Below are 15,618 nucleotides of genomic sequence, written 5' to 3' on the forward strand. Positions count from 1 at the left end.
GTAGGTGGAAAACAAAACGAAATCAAGATCTCATTTAATTTAATCACATTTTACTGAGTGTAGGACTATGTTTTACTCAGTTTGATGTTGACGCTGTAAGAGGCTTTATACCACTGGGTTAGCTTTTCATGTTTGCATAAAGGCTAGTTAGACTGCTTGTGCTCATTAGATGTGAATGGATGGAAACTTACATATTTCATCAATTTCAAAGCATGGATTTTCTTCCCTTTTAAAATGAATTTATCTTAAAAAGTAAGATTTCCTTCAGTGGCATAAGCGCCTGCCTGGCAAGCTCAAGGTCCAGAGTTCAATACTTTAAGTAAGATTTCCTTAAGTGATTTCAAAGTTCCCTGTAGGAATTAAAATATTGAAGATTTATATAGCAAAAGTAATTCTTTCTGTTTTTTTTTTTTTTTTTTTTGCGGGGTATATGTGCATTTTAGTTTTATAGTTTTTATGGAAATATATAAATCATATGCCAATTTTCCAACTAACATTTAAGTTTTAAACAGTAGACTAGTTGGAGAGCATTCAGATGTTTCTGTTACTTATCTATAAGTGACACATTTTTAAAAATAGTGACATGTGAAATGTAAACTAATTTTTTAGGTTTATTTATGTAAGTTCCTCTGTAGTTGATATTAATGCCTTCAGTTTTGTAATTGGATGCTTTTAAAAGCCCTGACCTTTAACTTACATCTCATTCAGCCTCCAAAAAAAGTATTTTCTCTTATATGTTACAGTGGTGAAATAGTTGGTAGAACATTAGCAGAGTTAACTTGAATAGTTCTTACACTAGACAAGCTAATAATTTTATAACTTTGCAGTTGATTAAGCACCAGGAAGATACTGTTATTAATTTTTATAATACTAACAACATAATCCTGTTTTTAAAATTAAAAATACATTGGGAGCCAGATTTTTACTTGATTTGCTTATTTTTCCATAAATTTAATTAAATTAAGCATTTAGCTTAATTTTTAAACTCAGCAGGTTCTTAATAAATGAAAGATGATTGAATGATTCATTTCAATACTGTACATTTGTTCAGGATTTTTAAAGGTCCTGCAATAGGACATAGGTAACTTGCCCTTAAATGTAGGTCCATATGTCCATTTCAGTTGAATGTAACCATAAACTAACAGTAGTTAAATCAGACTTGAGGAAACAGTTTGTTACAGGTTTCTACTGGTGAAAACTTGTTTCTCAGAACAAATATGCTAGTATGAGGGATGATTTTCTGATGAGTTATAAGGACTTGGAAAGTTTCTCTGAGGGATGAAAACCACTGGCCGTATTTGTAATTTTGGGATTACAAACTCTTAATCCTAGGATTCCTTCTGGGGCCCCTGCATCCTCTTGACCACTCCTATCCTGTGTATTTCTCCTCACTGCATCTCCTGATTCATAATTCTTTTCTTTCTTATTTGATATTTGCCTCAAGTATAGTCATCTGGTAAAAAAATGAAATATCTTGAAAATTCTTTATATTTGAAACATGCTTCTAAAATGTATGAGTTAGTGTCTAATTCCTGTTACATATGTTCATTGCTTTAAAATATGTTAAAGTAGTTCTCAAGCAATTTTATATACTCATATATACGACCATGATTTAATTTTTTGAGCAGGTGATAAGTTTAAGAACTATTCTTGTCTTGTGTTTATCTATCATTTGTATCATCCGATTTTCCAAGATCTCATGTGCTTTAAGTTAAATTTTCTATAGTAGATTTTGAAAAAAATTGTTGCTATTTTCATAGTAATTGCTGTTTTCATATTAACCTATATACTCACTATGTTAGAAATATACCTATTACTGCACTTTGCTCTGTGTAGTGTACTGTGTGCCCATCTAGATTTCAGAAAACAGGGAGACACTGAAGTGCTTTTGAGTGGCAAGGAGACCCAGCGTTTTCTTTAATAAGAAAATGGTTTTGATTGGAAGAGAATTCTGAAACTTAAACAGTGGAAAGGCACTCCAGAATAAAAGTAGGTTTGGACACCTGAAAATGGCAAGAACATATTACTGGAAGTCATAAATAGCATTTAGTCCTGGTTTTGATATGTTCTAACTGAATATATGCCAGTACATGTTTTGTCTCCCTCATGAGCTCCTTGAAGCCTTTGCTCAGCGACAGTTAAAGTAAATTATTTGTATCTTGGTCACACATTTGAGAAAAATTAGTTATTTTTAGAGCCTAAAACAGAAAGTCGATATATTTTAGTAAGATTTTCTGGCCCATGGAATGATTTGGAAAACTTTAGGTTAAACAATAATAAACAGATTTGTTTTCCATCCTAGGATTTCATTTTAAGCTTTTAGGATCCTAGCATACCAAGTAAACTGGATATACATTATATTTCAGATTTGACTAGAAGTGAACTCTACATACAATTACCTTGAAACTGTTTTAAAAAATAATTTTGAAAACTCTGCCACACTGAAGTAATAACGAATTGATACAACTTACTGATATACTCAGTGTGAGGACTAATGAAGAGTCAACAAGAAAAACCTGCTTAAATGAGCTTGAGACTCAAGATCTTGATTAGAATAACATTTGATTTTTGAAGATGTTAAATTTGAGATGTCTTCTTTGGGAGACAGTATGGTGACTTAATAGTAGGTTAGAAGGGAAACTGATTTTAATATCTTCTGATTTAATCATTCATGAAATATTTGAACCCTTTGTATAAATTTTTTTTTTTTTGCCAGTTAGGTTTAGCTTATTAACTCAGTAACTTTTTAAAATGATAACTTGGATCAGTATAGGCTTTTTCTTACTTGAAACTCCTTTCCACAGTCCTCAGTCCTTTCCGTGAATTCTGTTTTAGTCACTAGTTAGTCTAAATAGTTGTTCTCAAACTTTAGCAAACATTGGAATTAGTGGGAGAATTTCTTTAAAACCCTGATATAGAGTATTGTAGTCAGGGGTTGTGAGGAGAACAATTAGAATCAGGACACAGAATTTATAATATTTTATGATGGTCACCCAGAGTTAAACACAAGAAAGTACAGGAAATGTGTCCACAACACTAAAGATTCAGAATATACAGCCACGGGCCTGAATCCCACAGCAATGTCCTGCACGAGTCCAAATAAAAACCTACAGCCAATGACAATGCCTCCTGCAAGTCCACCTGGAAGTCTAAAGCCCACAGAAAGGACTCACACCAGTCCGATTTACAGATCTGCGCTTGGGAAGGCCCAAAGGTCAGCAGTGAAAACTGGAAAGTCTGTGCCATGCCAGCAGGGTGAAGGAGCTGTGCTGGTAGGTTGAGGGTTTTACACTGGAGCTGAGAAGTCATGTTCAAAGTAGGACCAGGGCTGTCCTGAAAAGCACCATAGCCATCCTCAGTGACATAGAGGCCCTGAGCTCCTCCAACAATAAGCACAGTTGAGTACATGCCAGAAAGCCAGCATGACAAGTTTCTCCTGGAGATTAAACAGTACACATCTTCACTTCTGGAGCCAAGAAGCAATGCTCCATGTAAGGACCAGAGCTCCCCCAAAGTGAACTACAATCACTCACCAACAAGGTCCCCTGCTCTTCCAATAACTATGGTCGAACTCACACTAGGGAAGCTAGTCATGATGAGCTCCTCTAGGAGAACCAACGGCTCAGAACAACAGCACTAGGAGAAACTCACAATGCCTGGCTCCTCTTCTCCAAGTCATTATGTTAGCAATTTTGCTCAGGTGGAATATCTACATTCAACATCATGCTAATTTAATTTAGTTGGTGTTAAGTTGACCGCAAGCTTTTAATCCATAACAAGTATGTTCCTAGACACAGGTAGTTCTCAGGTGCGCTGATAGAACTGGTTTAGGTACTGTACTTGTAAACATTAGTGTTTAAACCTTATCTTCTGACAACTTTTCAAGTATTTGCAAAGGGCTGTTTGTACCTTGAGTGTGTTCCAAATTTCATCAGATTCCTTTGAACATTGCCTATATATTGTGATTTTTATGTCACACTCCTGTTTGAGGTAACTCAGATTTTGAGAATGAAGGACTAAAAACAGAATCCCTTACTTAGAAACAAGAACTGTTGTAAAACAAGGCTATACCCTTGCATTCTCTAAAATATTTGAATTGGTAAACATTTTCACCTACCTCATCTGATAGGTTAATTCATAATTTTATTCATTGTCAAAGCTGTCAAAAAGGAGAGATCTGTTGCCATGGTAATGTACTTGATAGCCATACTCCTTTTTTGTTCCTCAGTTTTACTGGGGTGTTTTGACAAATAAAATACTATGGTGTTTTTTGACTGAAGATTGAATCCAGGGACTTCATATTGAACTCCAGTGTAGCTCTTCCTATTTTTGACAGTTTCCCAGGCTAGCCTTCAACTTGGAATCCTCTTATCTCAGATTCAGAGTTCTAGGACAACAAGCATGTGTACCAGACCTGTGTTAAATTGTGTGATATTAAGGTACACTGTGATAATTTGATATACCTGTGTCTTGTGAAATAATTACTACCATCAAATTAGTTTACATGTATTACCTCCACATACTGTGTATTACATCTATTGAGCATGTTCATCTTATAACTCAGTTTGTACTCTTTGACATCTTTTTTCTACCTTTCTGCCTCCACTAAACACTGTTTCAATGATAAACTTTTTAAGGATTCCACATAGCAATGAGATCATATTATTTATTTCCCTTAGCATAATGTCAAGTTTATCCATGTTGTTGCAGATGGCATTATTCCTTTTTTAATGGTACAGTCATCTTCCAATGGAAATAAGTACTACACTGTCTTTAACCTTTCATCTCAGCAGAAACTTCAGCTGTATCCATATTTTGGCTGCTGTGAATAGTGCTGTCACAAACATGGGCATGCAGACATCTTTATGTCGTGCTGATTTCATTTCCTTTGGGTATAATGCTCTGCAGAGTGATTGGTCCTATGGTAGTTACATTTATTTTTAAGTGTTTGAGGCACCTCCACATTGTTTTTTTTACATTGACTGCATCAATTTACATTTCCACCAACAGTGTGTAAGGTTCATTTTCACCACAGCCTTGCCTCTTTATTTTTAAATTTTGGGAGGATGCTTTCAAGATTGTAAGTTAAATGTTCAGTATAGATATGGATACTTGCTTTTTAACTCTAGGTTATCTTGCTGTTTAAGATGGCAGACAGAGGAAGGGGCTTTCAACAGTATTCCTTAATTATAGGCTAAGTTCTGAGGTTTATTAGCACTACTAAAAGAACTGTCATGAACATTCTAGTTCTTACAAACATCTCTGCTTATTTACTCAAATAATTTCCAGAAGTGAAAAGTAAGTCACCAAGTTTGTGCAGTTGTAATACTCTTGATGTACATTGTTCATTTGCTTAACATTCCTACTGAGTGCTATGTTGCTTTTATTATACTCCCAGAAGTGGGCATTGTGAAGCTTGTTTGGTGGGGGAAAAATACCATACATACAATGTCTTGATGTGTTAATTGGTATTTCTTTAATTAAAGCAGGTCAAGGAGGGAGGTTGAACATTTTCCATGTTTATTTCACTATGTATTTCTTATATAATTAGTCTCTTTGTATTCTTTGCTTGTTTCTATTAAGGCTTTAACATTTTTAATTTCTTATGTATCTACTTTTTGTCATAAATGGGACAACTTTTCAGGATATTTTCTTTGTTTTTTTAAGTATTTAGAAAGTTTAGATTGTGTTGTAAATTTTATATGCTTTTATTTGTTAAACTGAATTTATAACTAAAATGTGTTTCCTTACCTTGATCAGTTAGTCTCTAGTATTTTTAGCATAGTTTTTGTTAGGCTTGCATAAAATAAAAAGTAACTGTAATCCATCAGGATAGTGGCTTAACATGAGATAGGCAAATTTAAGTTCTTCCAGTATGAAGAAAAAAGGAAAATAATATTTGTTCAATTTTGTGGTGGTGACTTTGAAATCTAAGTGAGATTTCAAAAAATTTGTGCAGTGGTATAATAGTCTGTCCAGATAGAGGTAACCTAAAGTTTTCAGTGCCACCGAAAAAGCTGTAGCAGTCATTCTCAAAAACAGCTTCACAGCTAAGTGTTTTAATAATGAATTTTTTTAGATTTTAAGACTTAAGTAATTTTTGCATGCATGTACACATCATTAGAACATGGAAAAATGGAAAACTTGTAAGATTTTCCATTTTAGGGCCTGGGGATTTAGCTCAGTGGCTTAAGCGCCTGCCTGAGGTCATGAGTTCAATCCCTGGCACCAAAAAAAAATGTTTTTCCAGTTTACTTTTTAAATTACCATAATAATATTAAAATTTGACGAATTTAACAAACCCATCTCAGTTTTAAAACTATTAAGTTGAAGGAACAATTTATCCCACAAGCACAAAGATTATTTAAGACTGATAAATGTTACTGTAGTATGTCACTAAAAAAAGGCAAGATGAGCGGCTTCTTTTACACAGGAGATATAGGTACTAAGGTTTAGCATCCTAATCCAAAAATCCGAAATTTTCCAAAATCCAAATCGAAGTATTCAAAAAGTTTCAGCTTTTAAAGCCTGAATTTTTGGATTGGGGATGTTCAGCTGGGAATATTTTTGCAAATATTCCAAAATCTGAAAATCTCTGAGAGACATGTCTGGTCTCAAGCATTTCAGATTACAAATACTTGTCCTCTGTATATCTCTTTGACTGACAATAGAACTCTTTTTCCATCTTTTTGTGGTTGTTATTTTTTTTTTTTTTTAATTTTTTTTTTTTTTTGTCTTTTTCCTTTTTATTGGTACCGGGGATTGAACTCACGACTGCCTGCTTGCAAGGCAGGTGCTTATGCCGCTGAGCTAAATCCCCAGCCCCTTGGTTGTTATTTTTAAACAGCATGTATTTGAATTTTCGTTGTAAGCCCATTTTAATATGGTTTTATCTTTTATCAAGAGATTTTAATCCAGTTATAACTAGTGTATTTGGTTTTACTACATATTTGGTGTTTCTGCCTTTTTTGCTTTTTTAGATTCTACTTTTTTATTGTCAGGGTTCTGTTACTTTTTTCTTCATTGACTTAGGTGTATACATGTTTTAAAGTTTGTAGTGAAATTCTTAAAAAAAATTTTTTTGAATCTGTATTTGTAGAATAATTGAAGTCAAAACTTCAGTTGTATCTTCCCTTTCGTTTATAAAAGAGTTTTGTATTCTATATCACTGAATAAACTTGTGCTAATGTTATTTTATAGTATAATTTTAATTATTTTTCATTTTGTCAGTCTTGTAGCATTTAATTTTAAAAAGGAGAAACCTTGTACTCTAATGATACCAAATAATTTACTAAAATTTTATTTATGATTCCTATTTTTAGATGACTTTCCTCTTCAAAACATGCTTTTCGAATCTGGTACTTTCCATCATCAGTATGCTTTGCCCCACGAGTGTTTGCCAGAAAATAGTAGATGTAGATATAACCCCACATTTTTTTCATTTTGGGGGGTGCTAATCAATTCATCTGCTGCATAAGTTTTTACACATCTTTCTGAGTTGTTTCCCGAGTTGTTTAATATGATTTTCATCTAGATTGCCTGGTCATGTGCTATTCTATATAGGGGGCATGTTCACTGTTAGTCAAAGGTCCTTAATATCTGTCTCATAGACTGTATCTCTTTTTTCTTCTCCCCACCTGTGCTCTGTATTTCAGTGCTACCAGTCCTTTACTTGTTAGATTCCCCTCCGGTTTTATTAGTTTATGTTTGTGATGCATAATAAATATATTCATCGTGGGGAGTTGGTACGTGTATATATCACATCTTGATCCTTTTTATACTTACCCTTCCTTCATATCCTTCCCATCTTCATTCACAGATCCCCATAAGTATTTTTATATTTACTTGTAAAAATAAAATTGAATACCAAGCACAACAACAAAATAACAAAATGATGGTTTTTCCTATTTTGAAATTATCATAGGCTTCTCGTTGCAAAAATAGTACGCACATACTCTTTATTCAATGGTAACATCTTTAGTAAACTATATATAATACAATATAAAACAATGTTTTTTAAGGTAAATATATCATACCAAATTCTCATAAATTCTGCTAGTATCCACTTCTTGTCCAGCATTCAATCTTTTCAATCTTTTAATTTCCCTCAACCTTGCAGACCCCAGATTATAATTGTTAGCATATCTACTAAAGGTCCAAAAACCCTTCCAAGATTTTGAGTCTGACTGGAACGAGAAACAAAACAGAGCAGTAATGATACAAGGAAGGTGTGAGAGGGACAACAGAAAATATCACTGTACTGTCTGCTGTCTCAAAAACTGCACTCCTATACTAAAAGAAACAGTTGTATAGTTTTCTTTTACTTGGTACATGCCTTTGTTTGTGAACCAGGAGAAAATAATACATTGTGAAAAAGGAGCTGTGATAATTTATATGCATCTGGCTTGCTTTCTATCTTACAAGTTAACTATTTTTCTTTTTTGTTCTGTTGACTTGCAGAGATTTTATTCATTCTTGCAATTAACACTGAGTTCTCAGCCTGTGCTGGTACTTTACTAATGACTGAGTATGTGTAATGTTGAACAAAACATTTTTTTTCCCCCTTCAATAAACTTTCTGGATTCTGTCAGTAATGCATTTTGACAGTGGTGTAATATTGTATTTTCTTTTTTTTTAAACATAAATATTTTCTAGGAAATTCAGAAAGGCTGTATTAGTACAATCAAGATACCAGCTTCACTGTGTTTTCCATGTACAAATTTTAAAGTTATTCTAAATTCAGAAAATAACTATGAGTATAGTAATATTCATCATCCTAACCTTAATGTATTACCTCCTCAAACTTGTCCTCACTTCTTACTACAGTGCTCACCTTTTCTTAGTGTTAAATTAATACAATTACATCACTAAAATTATGAGTTCAGAAGATGTTTGCCTAAAAGCAGTGTTTCATACAATTTTCATTCTTACATTCTTATCTTTGAAAGATAAGCAGTAAGCTGCATTGCATGATAATAGAAGCTTTAACTACTGCCTGGCATTTATTATTAAAATATAAATTTTATGTACTACTTTGCATAAAAGTAAATAAAAACAGGCTATTTTGCTATGCAATTTTTGTATTTAAGGAAAACTTACTCTAGAACCTTATACTTCATACTAAATACAGGCTTTTAAACAAAACCAAAATAAAAAAATTTAATTACAGAATTTAGCATATAAATAGAACTGCATATAGATCTATAAGTGTGGAATCTAATGAGTAAAGTAATTATGTAGTTTCAATTAGTATAAAAAACACGAGAGAACATTGAGTTGTACTTTAAATACCTAACATGTTCGTTATAGAGTTGGTAATAAGAATTATTGCCAAGAAGAAAAGCAGAAAAGAAGTTGAAAATTAGGCATCACAGTTCACTGTAATTTCCCAGACTGCTGGGTTATAAAAAACAAGTTTTCATGTATATCAAAGGAACTGAATTATATTTATTAAGATTGTAGGCATCTTGAGGGTAAAGACTGTAAATTGCTTTGTGTAGCTGAATGTTACCAGCAAAAAAAATTGTTCCTTTTTATACCTGAGATAGGATCTTTCTGGAGAAAGTATCATCTTTAGCTTTTAATGAGAATGATAATATTCATTTTAAAGGTAGTGGACAGGATTTTCACATTAAGACACTTAAACAGTTGATTCATGTCTGAGGTGAGTGTGTTAAATTTGTTGTGGGGGGAGGGGAACAACTTCATTAGGTGAAGTGTAGAGTATGTTAGCAGCTCTTTCACCTAGGGATTAGAATTCTTCCTGCTTCCCTCCCACTACACCTATGAATTCGAAGAGTGATCCCATAGCCCTAATTTACATGCTGCCTTTAGCTAAAAATCAAGACATTCAGAGGATTTGCTAGTTGTGTGAATCCTTCAGTTATCATCTAGTTTAACAGCATTCCCTTTGAAGTAAGAAGTGACTAATTGGTGCATTAGTATTATTTTGTAGCAAAAGTGGAGTAGCATTGTTGAAGCTTTATGTCTGCTGGAAACCTGCCTGAATGCTAAATTTTGTATGTTTTCTTCAGGTTTGATATTTGCAAACTTGTTTTGAGTAGGTGTTTTGAACTGAATAGGAAGAAACTTGAGATTTTTTTCTAGAACTCCTTTAAAACAGTGACATGTATATGACATACAGCATCTAACTTCTACACTCTGTTTATAATAATTCCTCCACTTGTTTCCAGGGACCACCTACAGATGCTCCTGCAGTGGACACAGCAGAACAAGTTTATATCTCTTCGCTGGCATTGTTAAAAGTAAGTAATAAAGGGAGTTACTTGCTTTACTGACTTCTGTTGCTTTCACTTTTACTTTGGCATATTTTCACCTTAATCCCCTCAGACAGAAGTATGTTTTTATGGGGAAGAACAGACTTTTATTTTTACGGGAGCAAAATTAGATTATTATTAAAAGCAAAGCAAATAAAAGACTTGAGATCTCAAAGAAATGAAGAAATGAGCTTTGTGTTCACATGTCTTCCTCTTTACAGATGTTAAAGCATGGCCGTGCTGGAGTTCCAATGGAAGTTATGGGTCTGATGCTTGGAGAATTTGTTGATGATTACACCGTCAGAGTGATTGATGTTTTTGCTATGCCACAATCAGGAACAGTGAGTACTTTTATAGATTCCTGCTGCAAGTAAATGGATTTCTTTTTACTTTTCCTAAGCAAAATGATTTTTATCATTGTATGTATTTTTTGCTAATAGGATAACTTTTCATGCAATTAGTGGTATAAATTTCTAGATTATATTTAACTAAATCATTAGTCTTTTAGACTATGTATTCATATATAGCCGCCAACAATATGATAACATTAGAAATCCTTTTACATGTTCCTTCAGATTTCATTAGCAGAATATACTGGATTTAAAAGTAAGCTACTCTATCTCTATAAGCACAGTATTAGTTTGAACACCTGGTTCAGAGTATTTCAGAGATTCTTTTATTGAAATTTTTATTGCACATACATTAGTCCACATTATTTTGAAATATGTCCTTTTAACAGTTTAAAAACTGTTTTACAGTAATGAATGACTTTTAAGCTTTCCCTATTAAAAACATTGAGTGGTAAGAAACAGAACTGTTTGTGAATTTTGGTTCTTTTTATCCAGATATATTAATTTGCCTATATGAACTGTATTCCATTTGTATTTTGAAAGTTAGTTACTATACCTCTTTAGAATATAGTCTTTCTAAAGATTTTTTTGTTTTGTTTTTCCTTTTTACTTAATTTATTAGTTTTGTAGATGTTAAAGAAAATAGTCAAAAATCAATAATCATTGTCTTACTTTCCAAAAATAATACATATACTGTTTGCCTAAAAGCTACATGTGTGTGTGACTTTTCTAATGGATGTTTATTTCTGTTTGCAACATTTCTCTGATTCTTGTAAAATATCTGACTTTAAAAATTTGTTGTTGGGGCCGAAGATTTAGCTCAGTGGCATAAGCGTCTGCCTAGCAAGTGCAGGGTCGTGAGTTCAATCCCTAGTACCAAAAATCCCCCAAGAAACATAAAAATTTGTTGTCATAAAACTGTGTTCTGTTTGAGAATCCATAAATTAACTTGCATTTGCTTACATTACATTTGGTCCTTATATAAATATTGATTATAATAAATAGTTTTACTTTCATGTGAGTGCTTATTTGACAATATAAAATAAAATATTTTGATCCTCATATTTATCCTGCGTAGAATTAGAAAGTTTTTCTTCTGGCCCAGTAATCAGTAAACTTTTCTATAAAGACATGCTTATGTTGCATATTTTTCTCCCTCTCCTTTTCATTCTCCTTACTTTCCCTCCTGTCTTCTTTGTATTCTCTCTTTTAAAATATTTAAAAATAAATGAAATATTATTATCCTAGCAGCAAATTGTGTACTTTATTGGAATTTAGTGTATTGTTTGCTTTGATAGGGAGGAAATGCTTAACTGGTTTCTTTATCTAGATCAGATTTAGAATCCTGATGTTCAAAAAAAGCCTTAGAGAAGATAATATGAACCTTTTTATATTTCCATTTGCTAACATGTTATTTTGGTTGAACTAACAAAGAACATTCAAGATACTTGGTCACAAACTATCTCCAATAGAATAGTATTTTTGTGATTGCATTTATTTGAAGCAGTAAGTTATTACCCTTCTCCAAAGTTGTTTATGATTGAAAAAATACTGTTTCATTGTAATAACTAAATAGTTGTAGTCCTTATCAATGATTAGTATATATGGTATTAGAAAGGTGTGTTTTGTTTTGTTTTGTTTGTACTAGGGATCAAACTTACCAGACAAGCACTTGAGCCATTGAGCTAAACCTTCAGTCCTAGGAAGTATTTTTGCCTAGATAGGTCTAACCAGAAGTCATGGTGGTTCAGTTATTTGATACTTCTTACAGTTACTTACATAGCATTAGCCGTAAACTTATAAAGGATCTTTAAGTTCTCCTAGCTCATTAGTGAAAACAGTTTGGTATATGAAAATTTTAGAAACTTTATTGCTGTACCATTTATAATTAAATGACTTGAGTGAATATCAAACTTTTATAAAACTATTTGTTACCTTAAAATAATATATAGAGGCATTTGGGGGCTAGGTGTTATTTATTTACATTACAATGTAAAATTTCTTTGTTTTCAAAGTTATAAAAAGTAATTTCTCTGTCTTTCTGAGCTAGGGTGTCAGTGTAGAAGCAGTTGATCCAGTGTTCCAAGCCAAGATGTTAGATATGTTGAAGCAAACAGGAAGGTAAGTATTTTAAAGGACCATTTAAAAAATAATGGGAAGCATTTTAGAAGCATGCCTTAAAGTTTTATGGATGTTTATGAAAAGCATCCTAGGAAAAAAGCCATGAAGCTGGTATAAAAGTGTCTTGTTAATATAAGTGTAATAAACTACTTATTGTTACCTCTTTCCCGGAAATCTGCTTTGTATTAAAATTCTTGTTGTCATTTAGTGAATTTGGGCTATAGCTTCCCTCTGTTTAGCATATGGAGTTAATTGTTTCAACACTTATAATAAAAAGGTTTGTGTTTTAAGTTTTGAAATGGAATGAGATTTTGAATATTTAATCATGTTTGTAGATATTAAAGACAGAAAGTGAAATCCAAACATTAAGTTTTTTCCTCCAGATTAAATCTCTTAATAGTTGTCATTCTTTTGCTCAAATTCTTTTACTGTGGAAAAAACTTCAAAATTAATGTTAGCAAAAGGCTCAGCAGCTGAGCAGAACAGTGCAAATTGGGTTTTGACTGAGTTCGTAGTGCTACTGCTGGTTTAATTGATATTTAATCCTTTCACAACAGTGGATCCTGGTGTCCATTGTTAAAAATGTTCTCTGTGCTTGGAAAATCCAACTCCCAGAGCTAAGGAGTTAAGGATTAGATATTTATTTGAATGCTGAAGGGGTAAAAACTGGCTCTGAGAAAGTGTGGTAACAAGGTGAAAAACTGAAAGCCTTATCTACCACTGCTAATGTGCATCTCTTAATGATAGCACTCCTTTGTCACACTTACTCATTTCCTCATGTTTCTTGTTTCTAGATAATATGGTGTACAATTTCAGAGTTTCTAATGGTGCTTTTTCACACCTGTGTGTTTTTCATCTCTTCTTAATTTATACCCTGTTAGTGTGTTGTTTCTTTTCATAGCATAAGTGTATTTCTTGTTCTGTTTTGAGCATCTGAATGCCCTTTTTGTTTCAGGCCTGAGATGGTTGTTGGGTGGTATCACAGTCACCCTGGCTTTGGTTGTTGGCTTTCTGGTGTGGATATCAACACTCAACAGAGCTTTGAAGCCTTGTCGGAGAGAGCTGTAGCAGTGGTTGTGGATCCCATTCAGAGTGTAAAAGGAAAGGTAGAGTTAATTCTATCTTTATTGTCATCTACTGCTACCTTGTGCTTATACATACATGAAATAAAAATCCATTTTGCTTTAAACAGCATTCTTGATTACACAAAAACATGCTGTTTACTTAAATAAACAAGTGAGAAAATATACAAGTCAAATGTATCTGATACTAGCAATTTCATTATTCAGGGATTAATTACATGTTATAAAAGAGCTTTTAACTTTAAATTTTATAAAAATGGGAATATTAAACCATACTATTAATATTTTATTAGTATTTTAATAAGCATTGCTCTACCATTATTTTCAGGGTAAATTTGGAATCAGCACATTTTTAAAGTGTCTGTTTAGGGGGCTTTGACTTACAGATACTGTGTGAGGCATATTCTGGAGTTGTACTTTGCAGATATTTTAGACAATGAAAACTTGCTCCATAGACTAGGTGTCAGCCATTCACATTTGGAGAGAAGTCATAGATGAATGATTAAATATGCTAAACGATTGTGAAAAGATCATTTGAAAAGCATATTGGGTTATAGTTGTTCTTTGTTGAAATTTCTTTTGTTCTTGTTTAGTTCTTTTTTTTTTATTCTTTCTTTCTTTCTTTTCTGTCTTTTTTTTTCTTTCTTTCTTTCTTTCTAGCCCCATATGCCGTTTTCCTATTTCCTGCCTCATGACAGCAGGGAGCAGCTCTATTATCACCTTCACAGAGCTGTCTGCAAATGTGAGAGGCAATTCGATTTTGCTCAACCACAGGGAGAGTGGATTAGAAAAACTACAGAACATACAGAAATTGGCTAGGTGGTTACTGCTTTAAAATACTGCTGAGGTGTCTTGTTTGAGCATGTACTTCCATTGTGGTGTAGAATAATTGTTAAAATAAAATCACAGTAGATTTATGGAATACTTTTTATGCAGGTTTCACAAATAATTTTTAAAGCACTTAGAAATAAATATTAACTTGATATCTATCAGACCTGGAGTTTGGTAGGAGTGTAGATTACATTTACCTCTGCTTACCAGCTAAAACTAAACATGGCTGTTAAAATACAGTTTTTATCTGTTACGAATTTGAAGTTGAATGTTTTCTGACATCATATTATTATGATGTATAAAAATTGAAGTCTTCTCCTAAATATCTTATTAGATGTGAGTTAGTTTTTCAAAGACAGAAACTATCCACAAAAACAATGATAAAAGAAAGTGATATACGAAAAATTTCAAAATGAGAAACTTCTGATGCTTGCTATATGCCTGTATTTCAGTTTATTTACTTTCTTTTTGCTGAATATTATTACTTAACTAACAAATAAGTAAATAAATCCTTGATTTTATTAGTTTCATGAATTAAAGTGTATTATGATATCTCTTAAGTATAATTCTGATTTTAAGGTACCTTTTTTATAACTTGTTATTCAATTATATAATTAGTATTTTAGAATTATACAGATACCCCACAAAGTATCTTATCACAATAACTCACAAGTAATAATTGAAGCTTAATTTTAAGTGGCAGTTTTAATTTCAGAATCTAATTTTAAATATTGTATAATGTTGCAGTTTGCATTTCTGGTTGACCATTAATATTAAAAGTTAGTTTCATATAAAACTACACCTTTAGCATATGACTTATGATAGTTTTACATCTAACTTTTTAAAAATATATCTAAAATTATTTTACAAAATAATACATTTTTATGTGCCATGACAATTTTTGAAAATATTTAATTTTATATCATTGGTAATTCATATCATTTGTTGTATCTGACT

At 32.4% G+C, this 15,618-nt stretch overlaps 1 protein-coding gene across 2 annotated transcripts in view; it reads left to right on the forward strand.

Moving 5' to 3' along the window:
- Nucleotides 1-15,618, forward strand: part of Psmd14 (proteasome 26S subunit, non-ATPase 14) — a 114,916-nt gene that overhangs the window by 62,759 nt on the left and 36,539 nt on the right. For both annotated transcript variants that reach the window (XM_005007675.4, XM_003478566.5), the window contains 4 exons: nucleotides 10,194-10,265; nucleotides 10,499-10,618; nucleotides 12,678-12,748; nucleotides 13,704-13,854. In XM_005007675.4, coding sequence (XP_005007732.1) covers nucleotides 10,194-10,265; nucleotides 10,499-10,618; nucleotides 12,678-12,748; nucleotides 13,704-13,854 — 414 coding nt within the window. The remainder of the gene's footprint in view (nucleotides 1-10,193; nucleotides 10,266-10,498; nucleotides 10,619-12,677; nucleotides 12,749-13,703; nucleotides 13,855-15,618) is intronic.

This window comes from Cavia porcellus, unplaced genomic scaffold (genome assembly GCF_034190915.1).
Source record: "Cavia porcellus strain 051 isolate PalLab524CR breed Dunkin Hartley unplaced genomic scaffold, mCavPor4.1 scaffold_12, whole genome shotgun sequence".
In the NCBI taxonomy this organism is placed as follows: domain Eukaryota; kingdom Metazoa; phylum Chordata; class Mammalia; order Rodentia; family Caviidae; genus Cavia; species Cavia porcellus.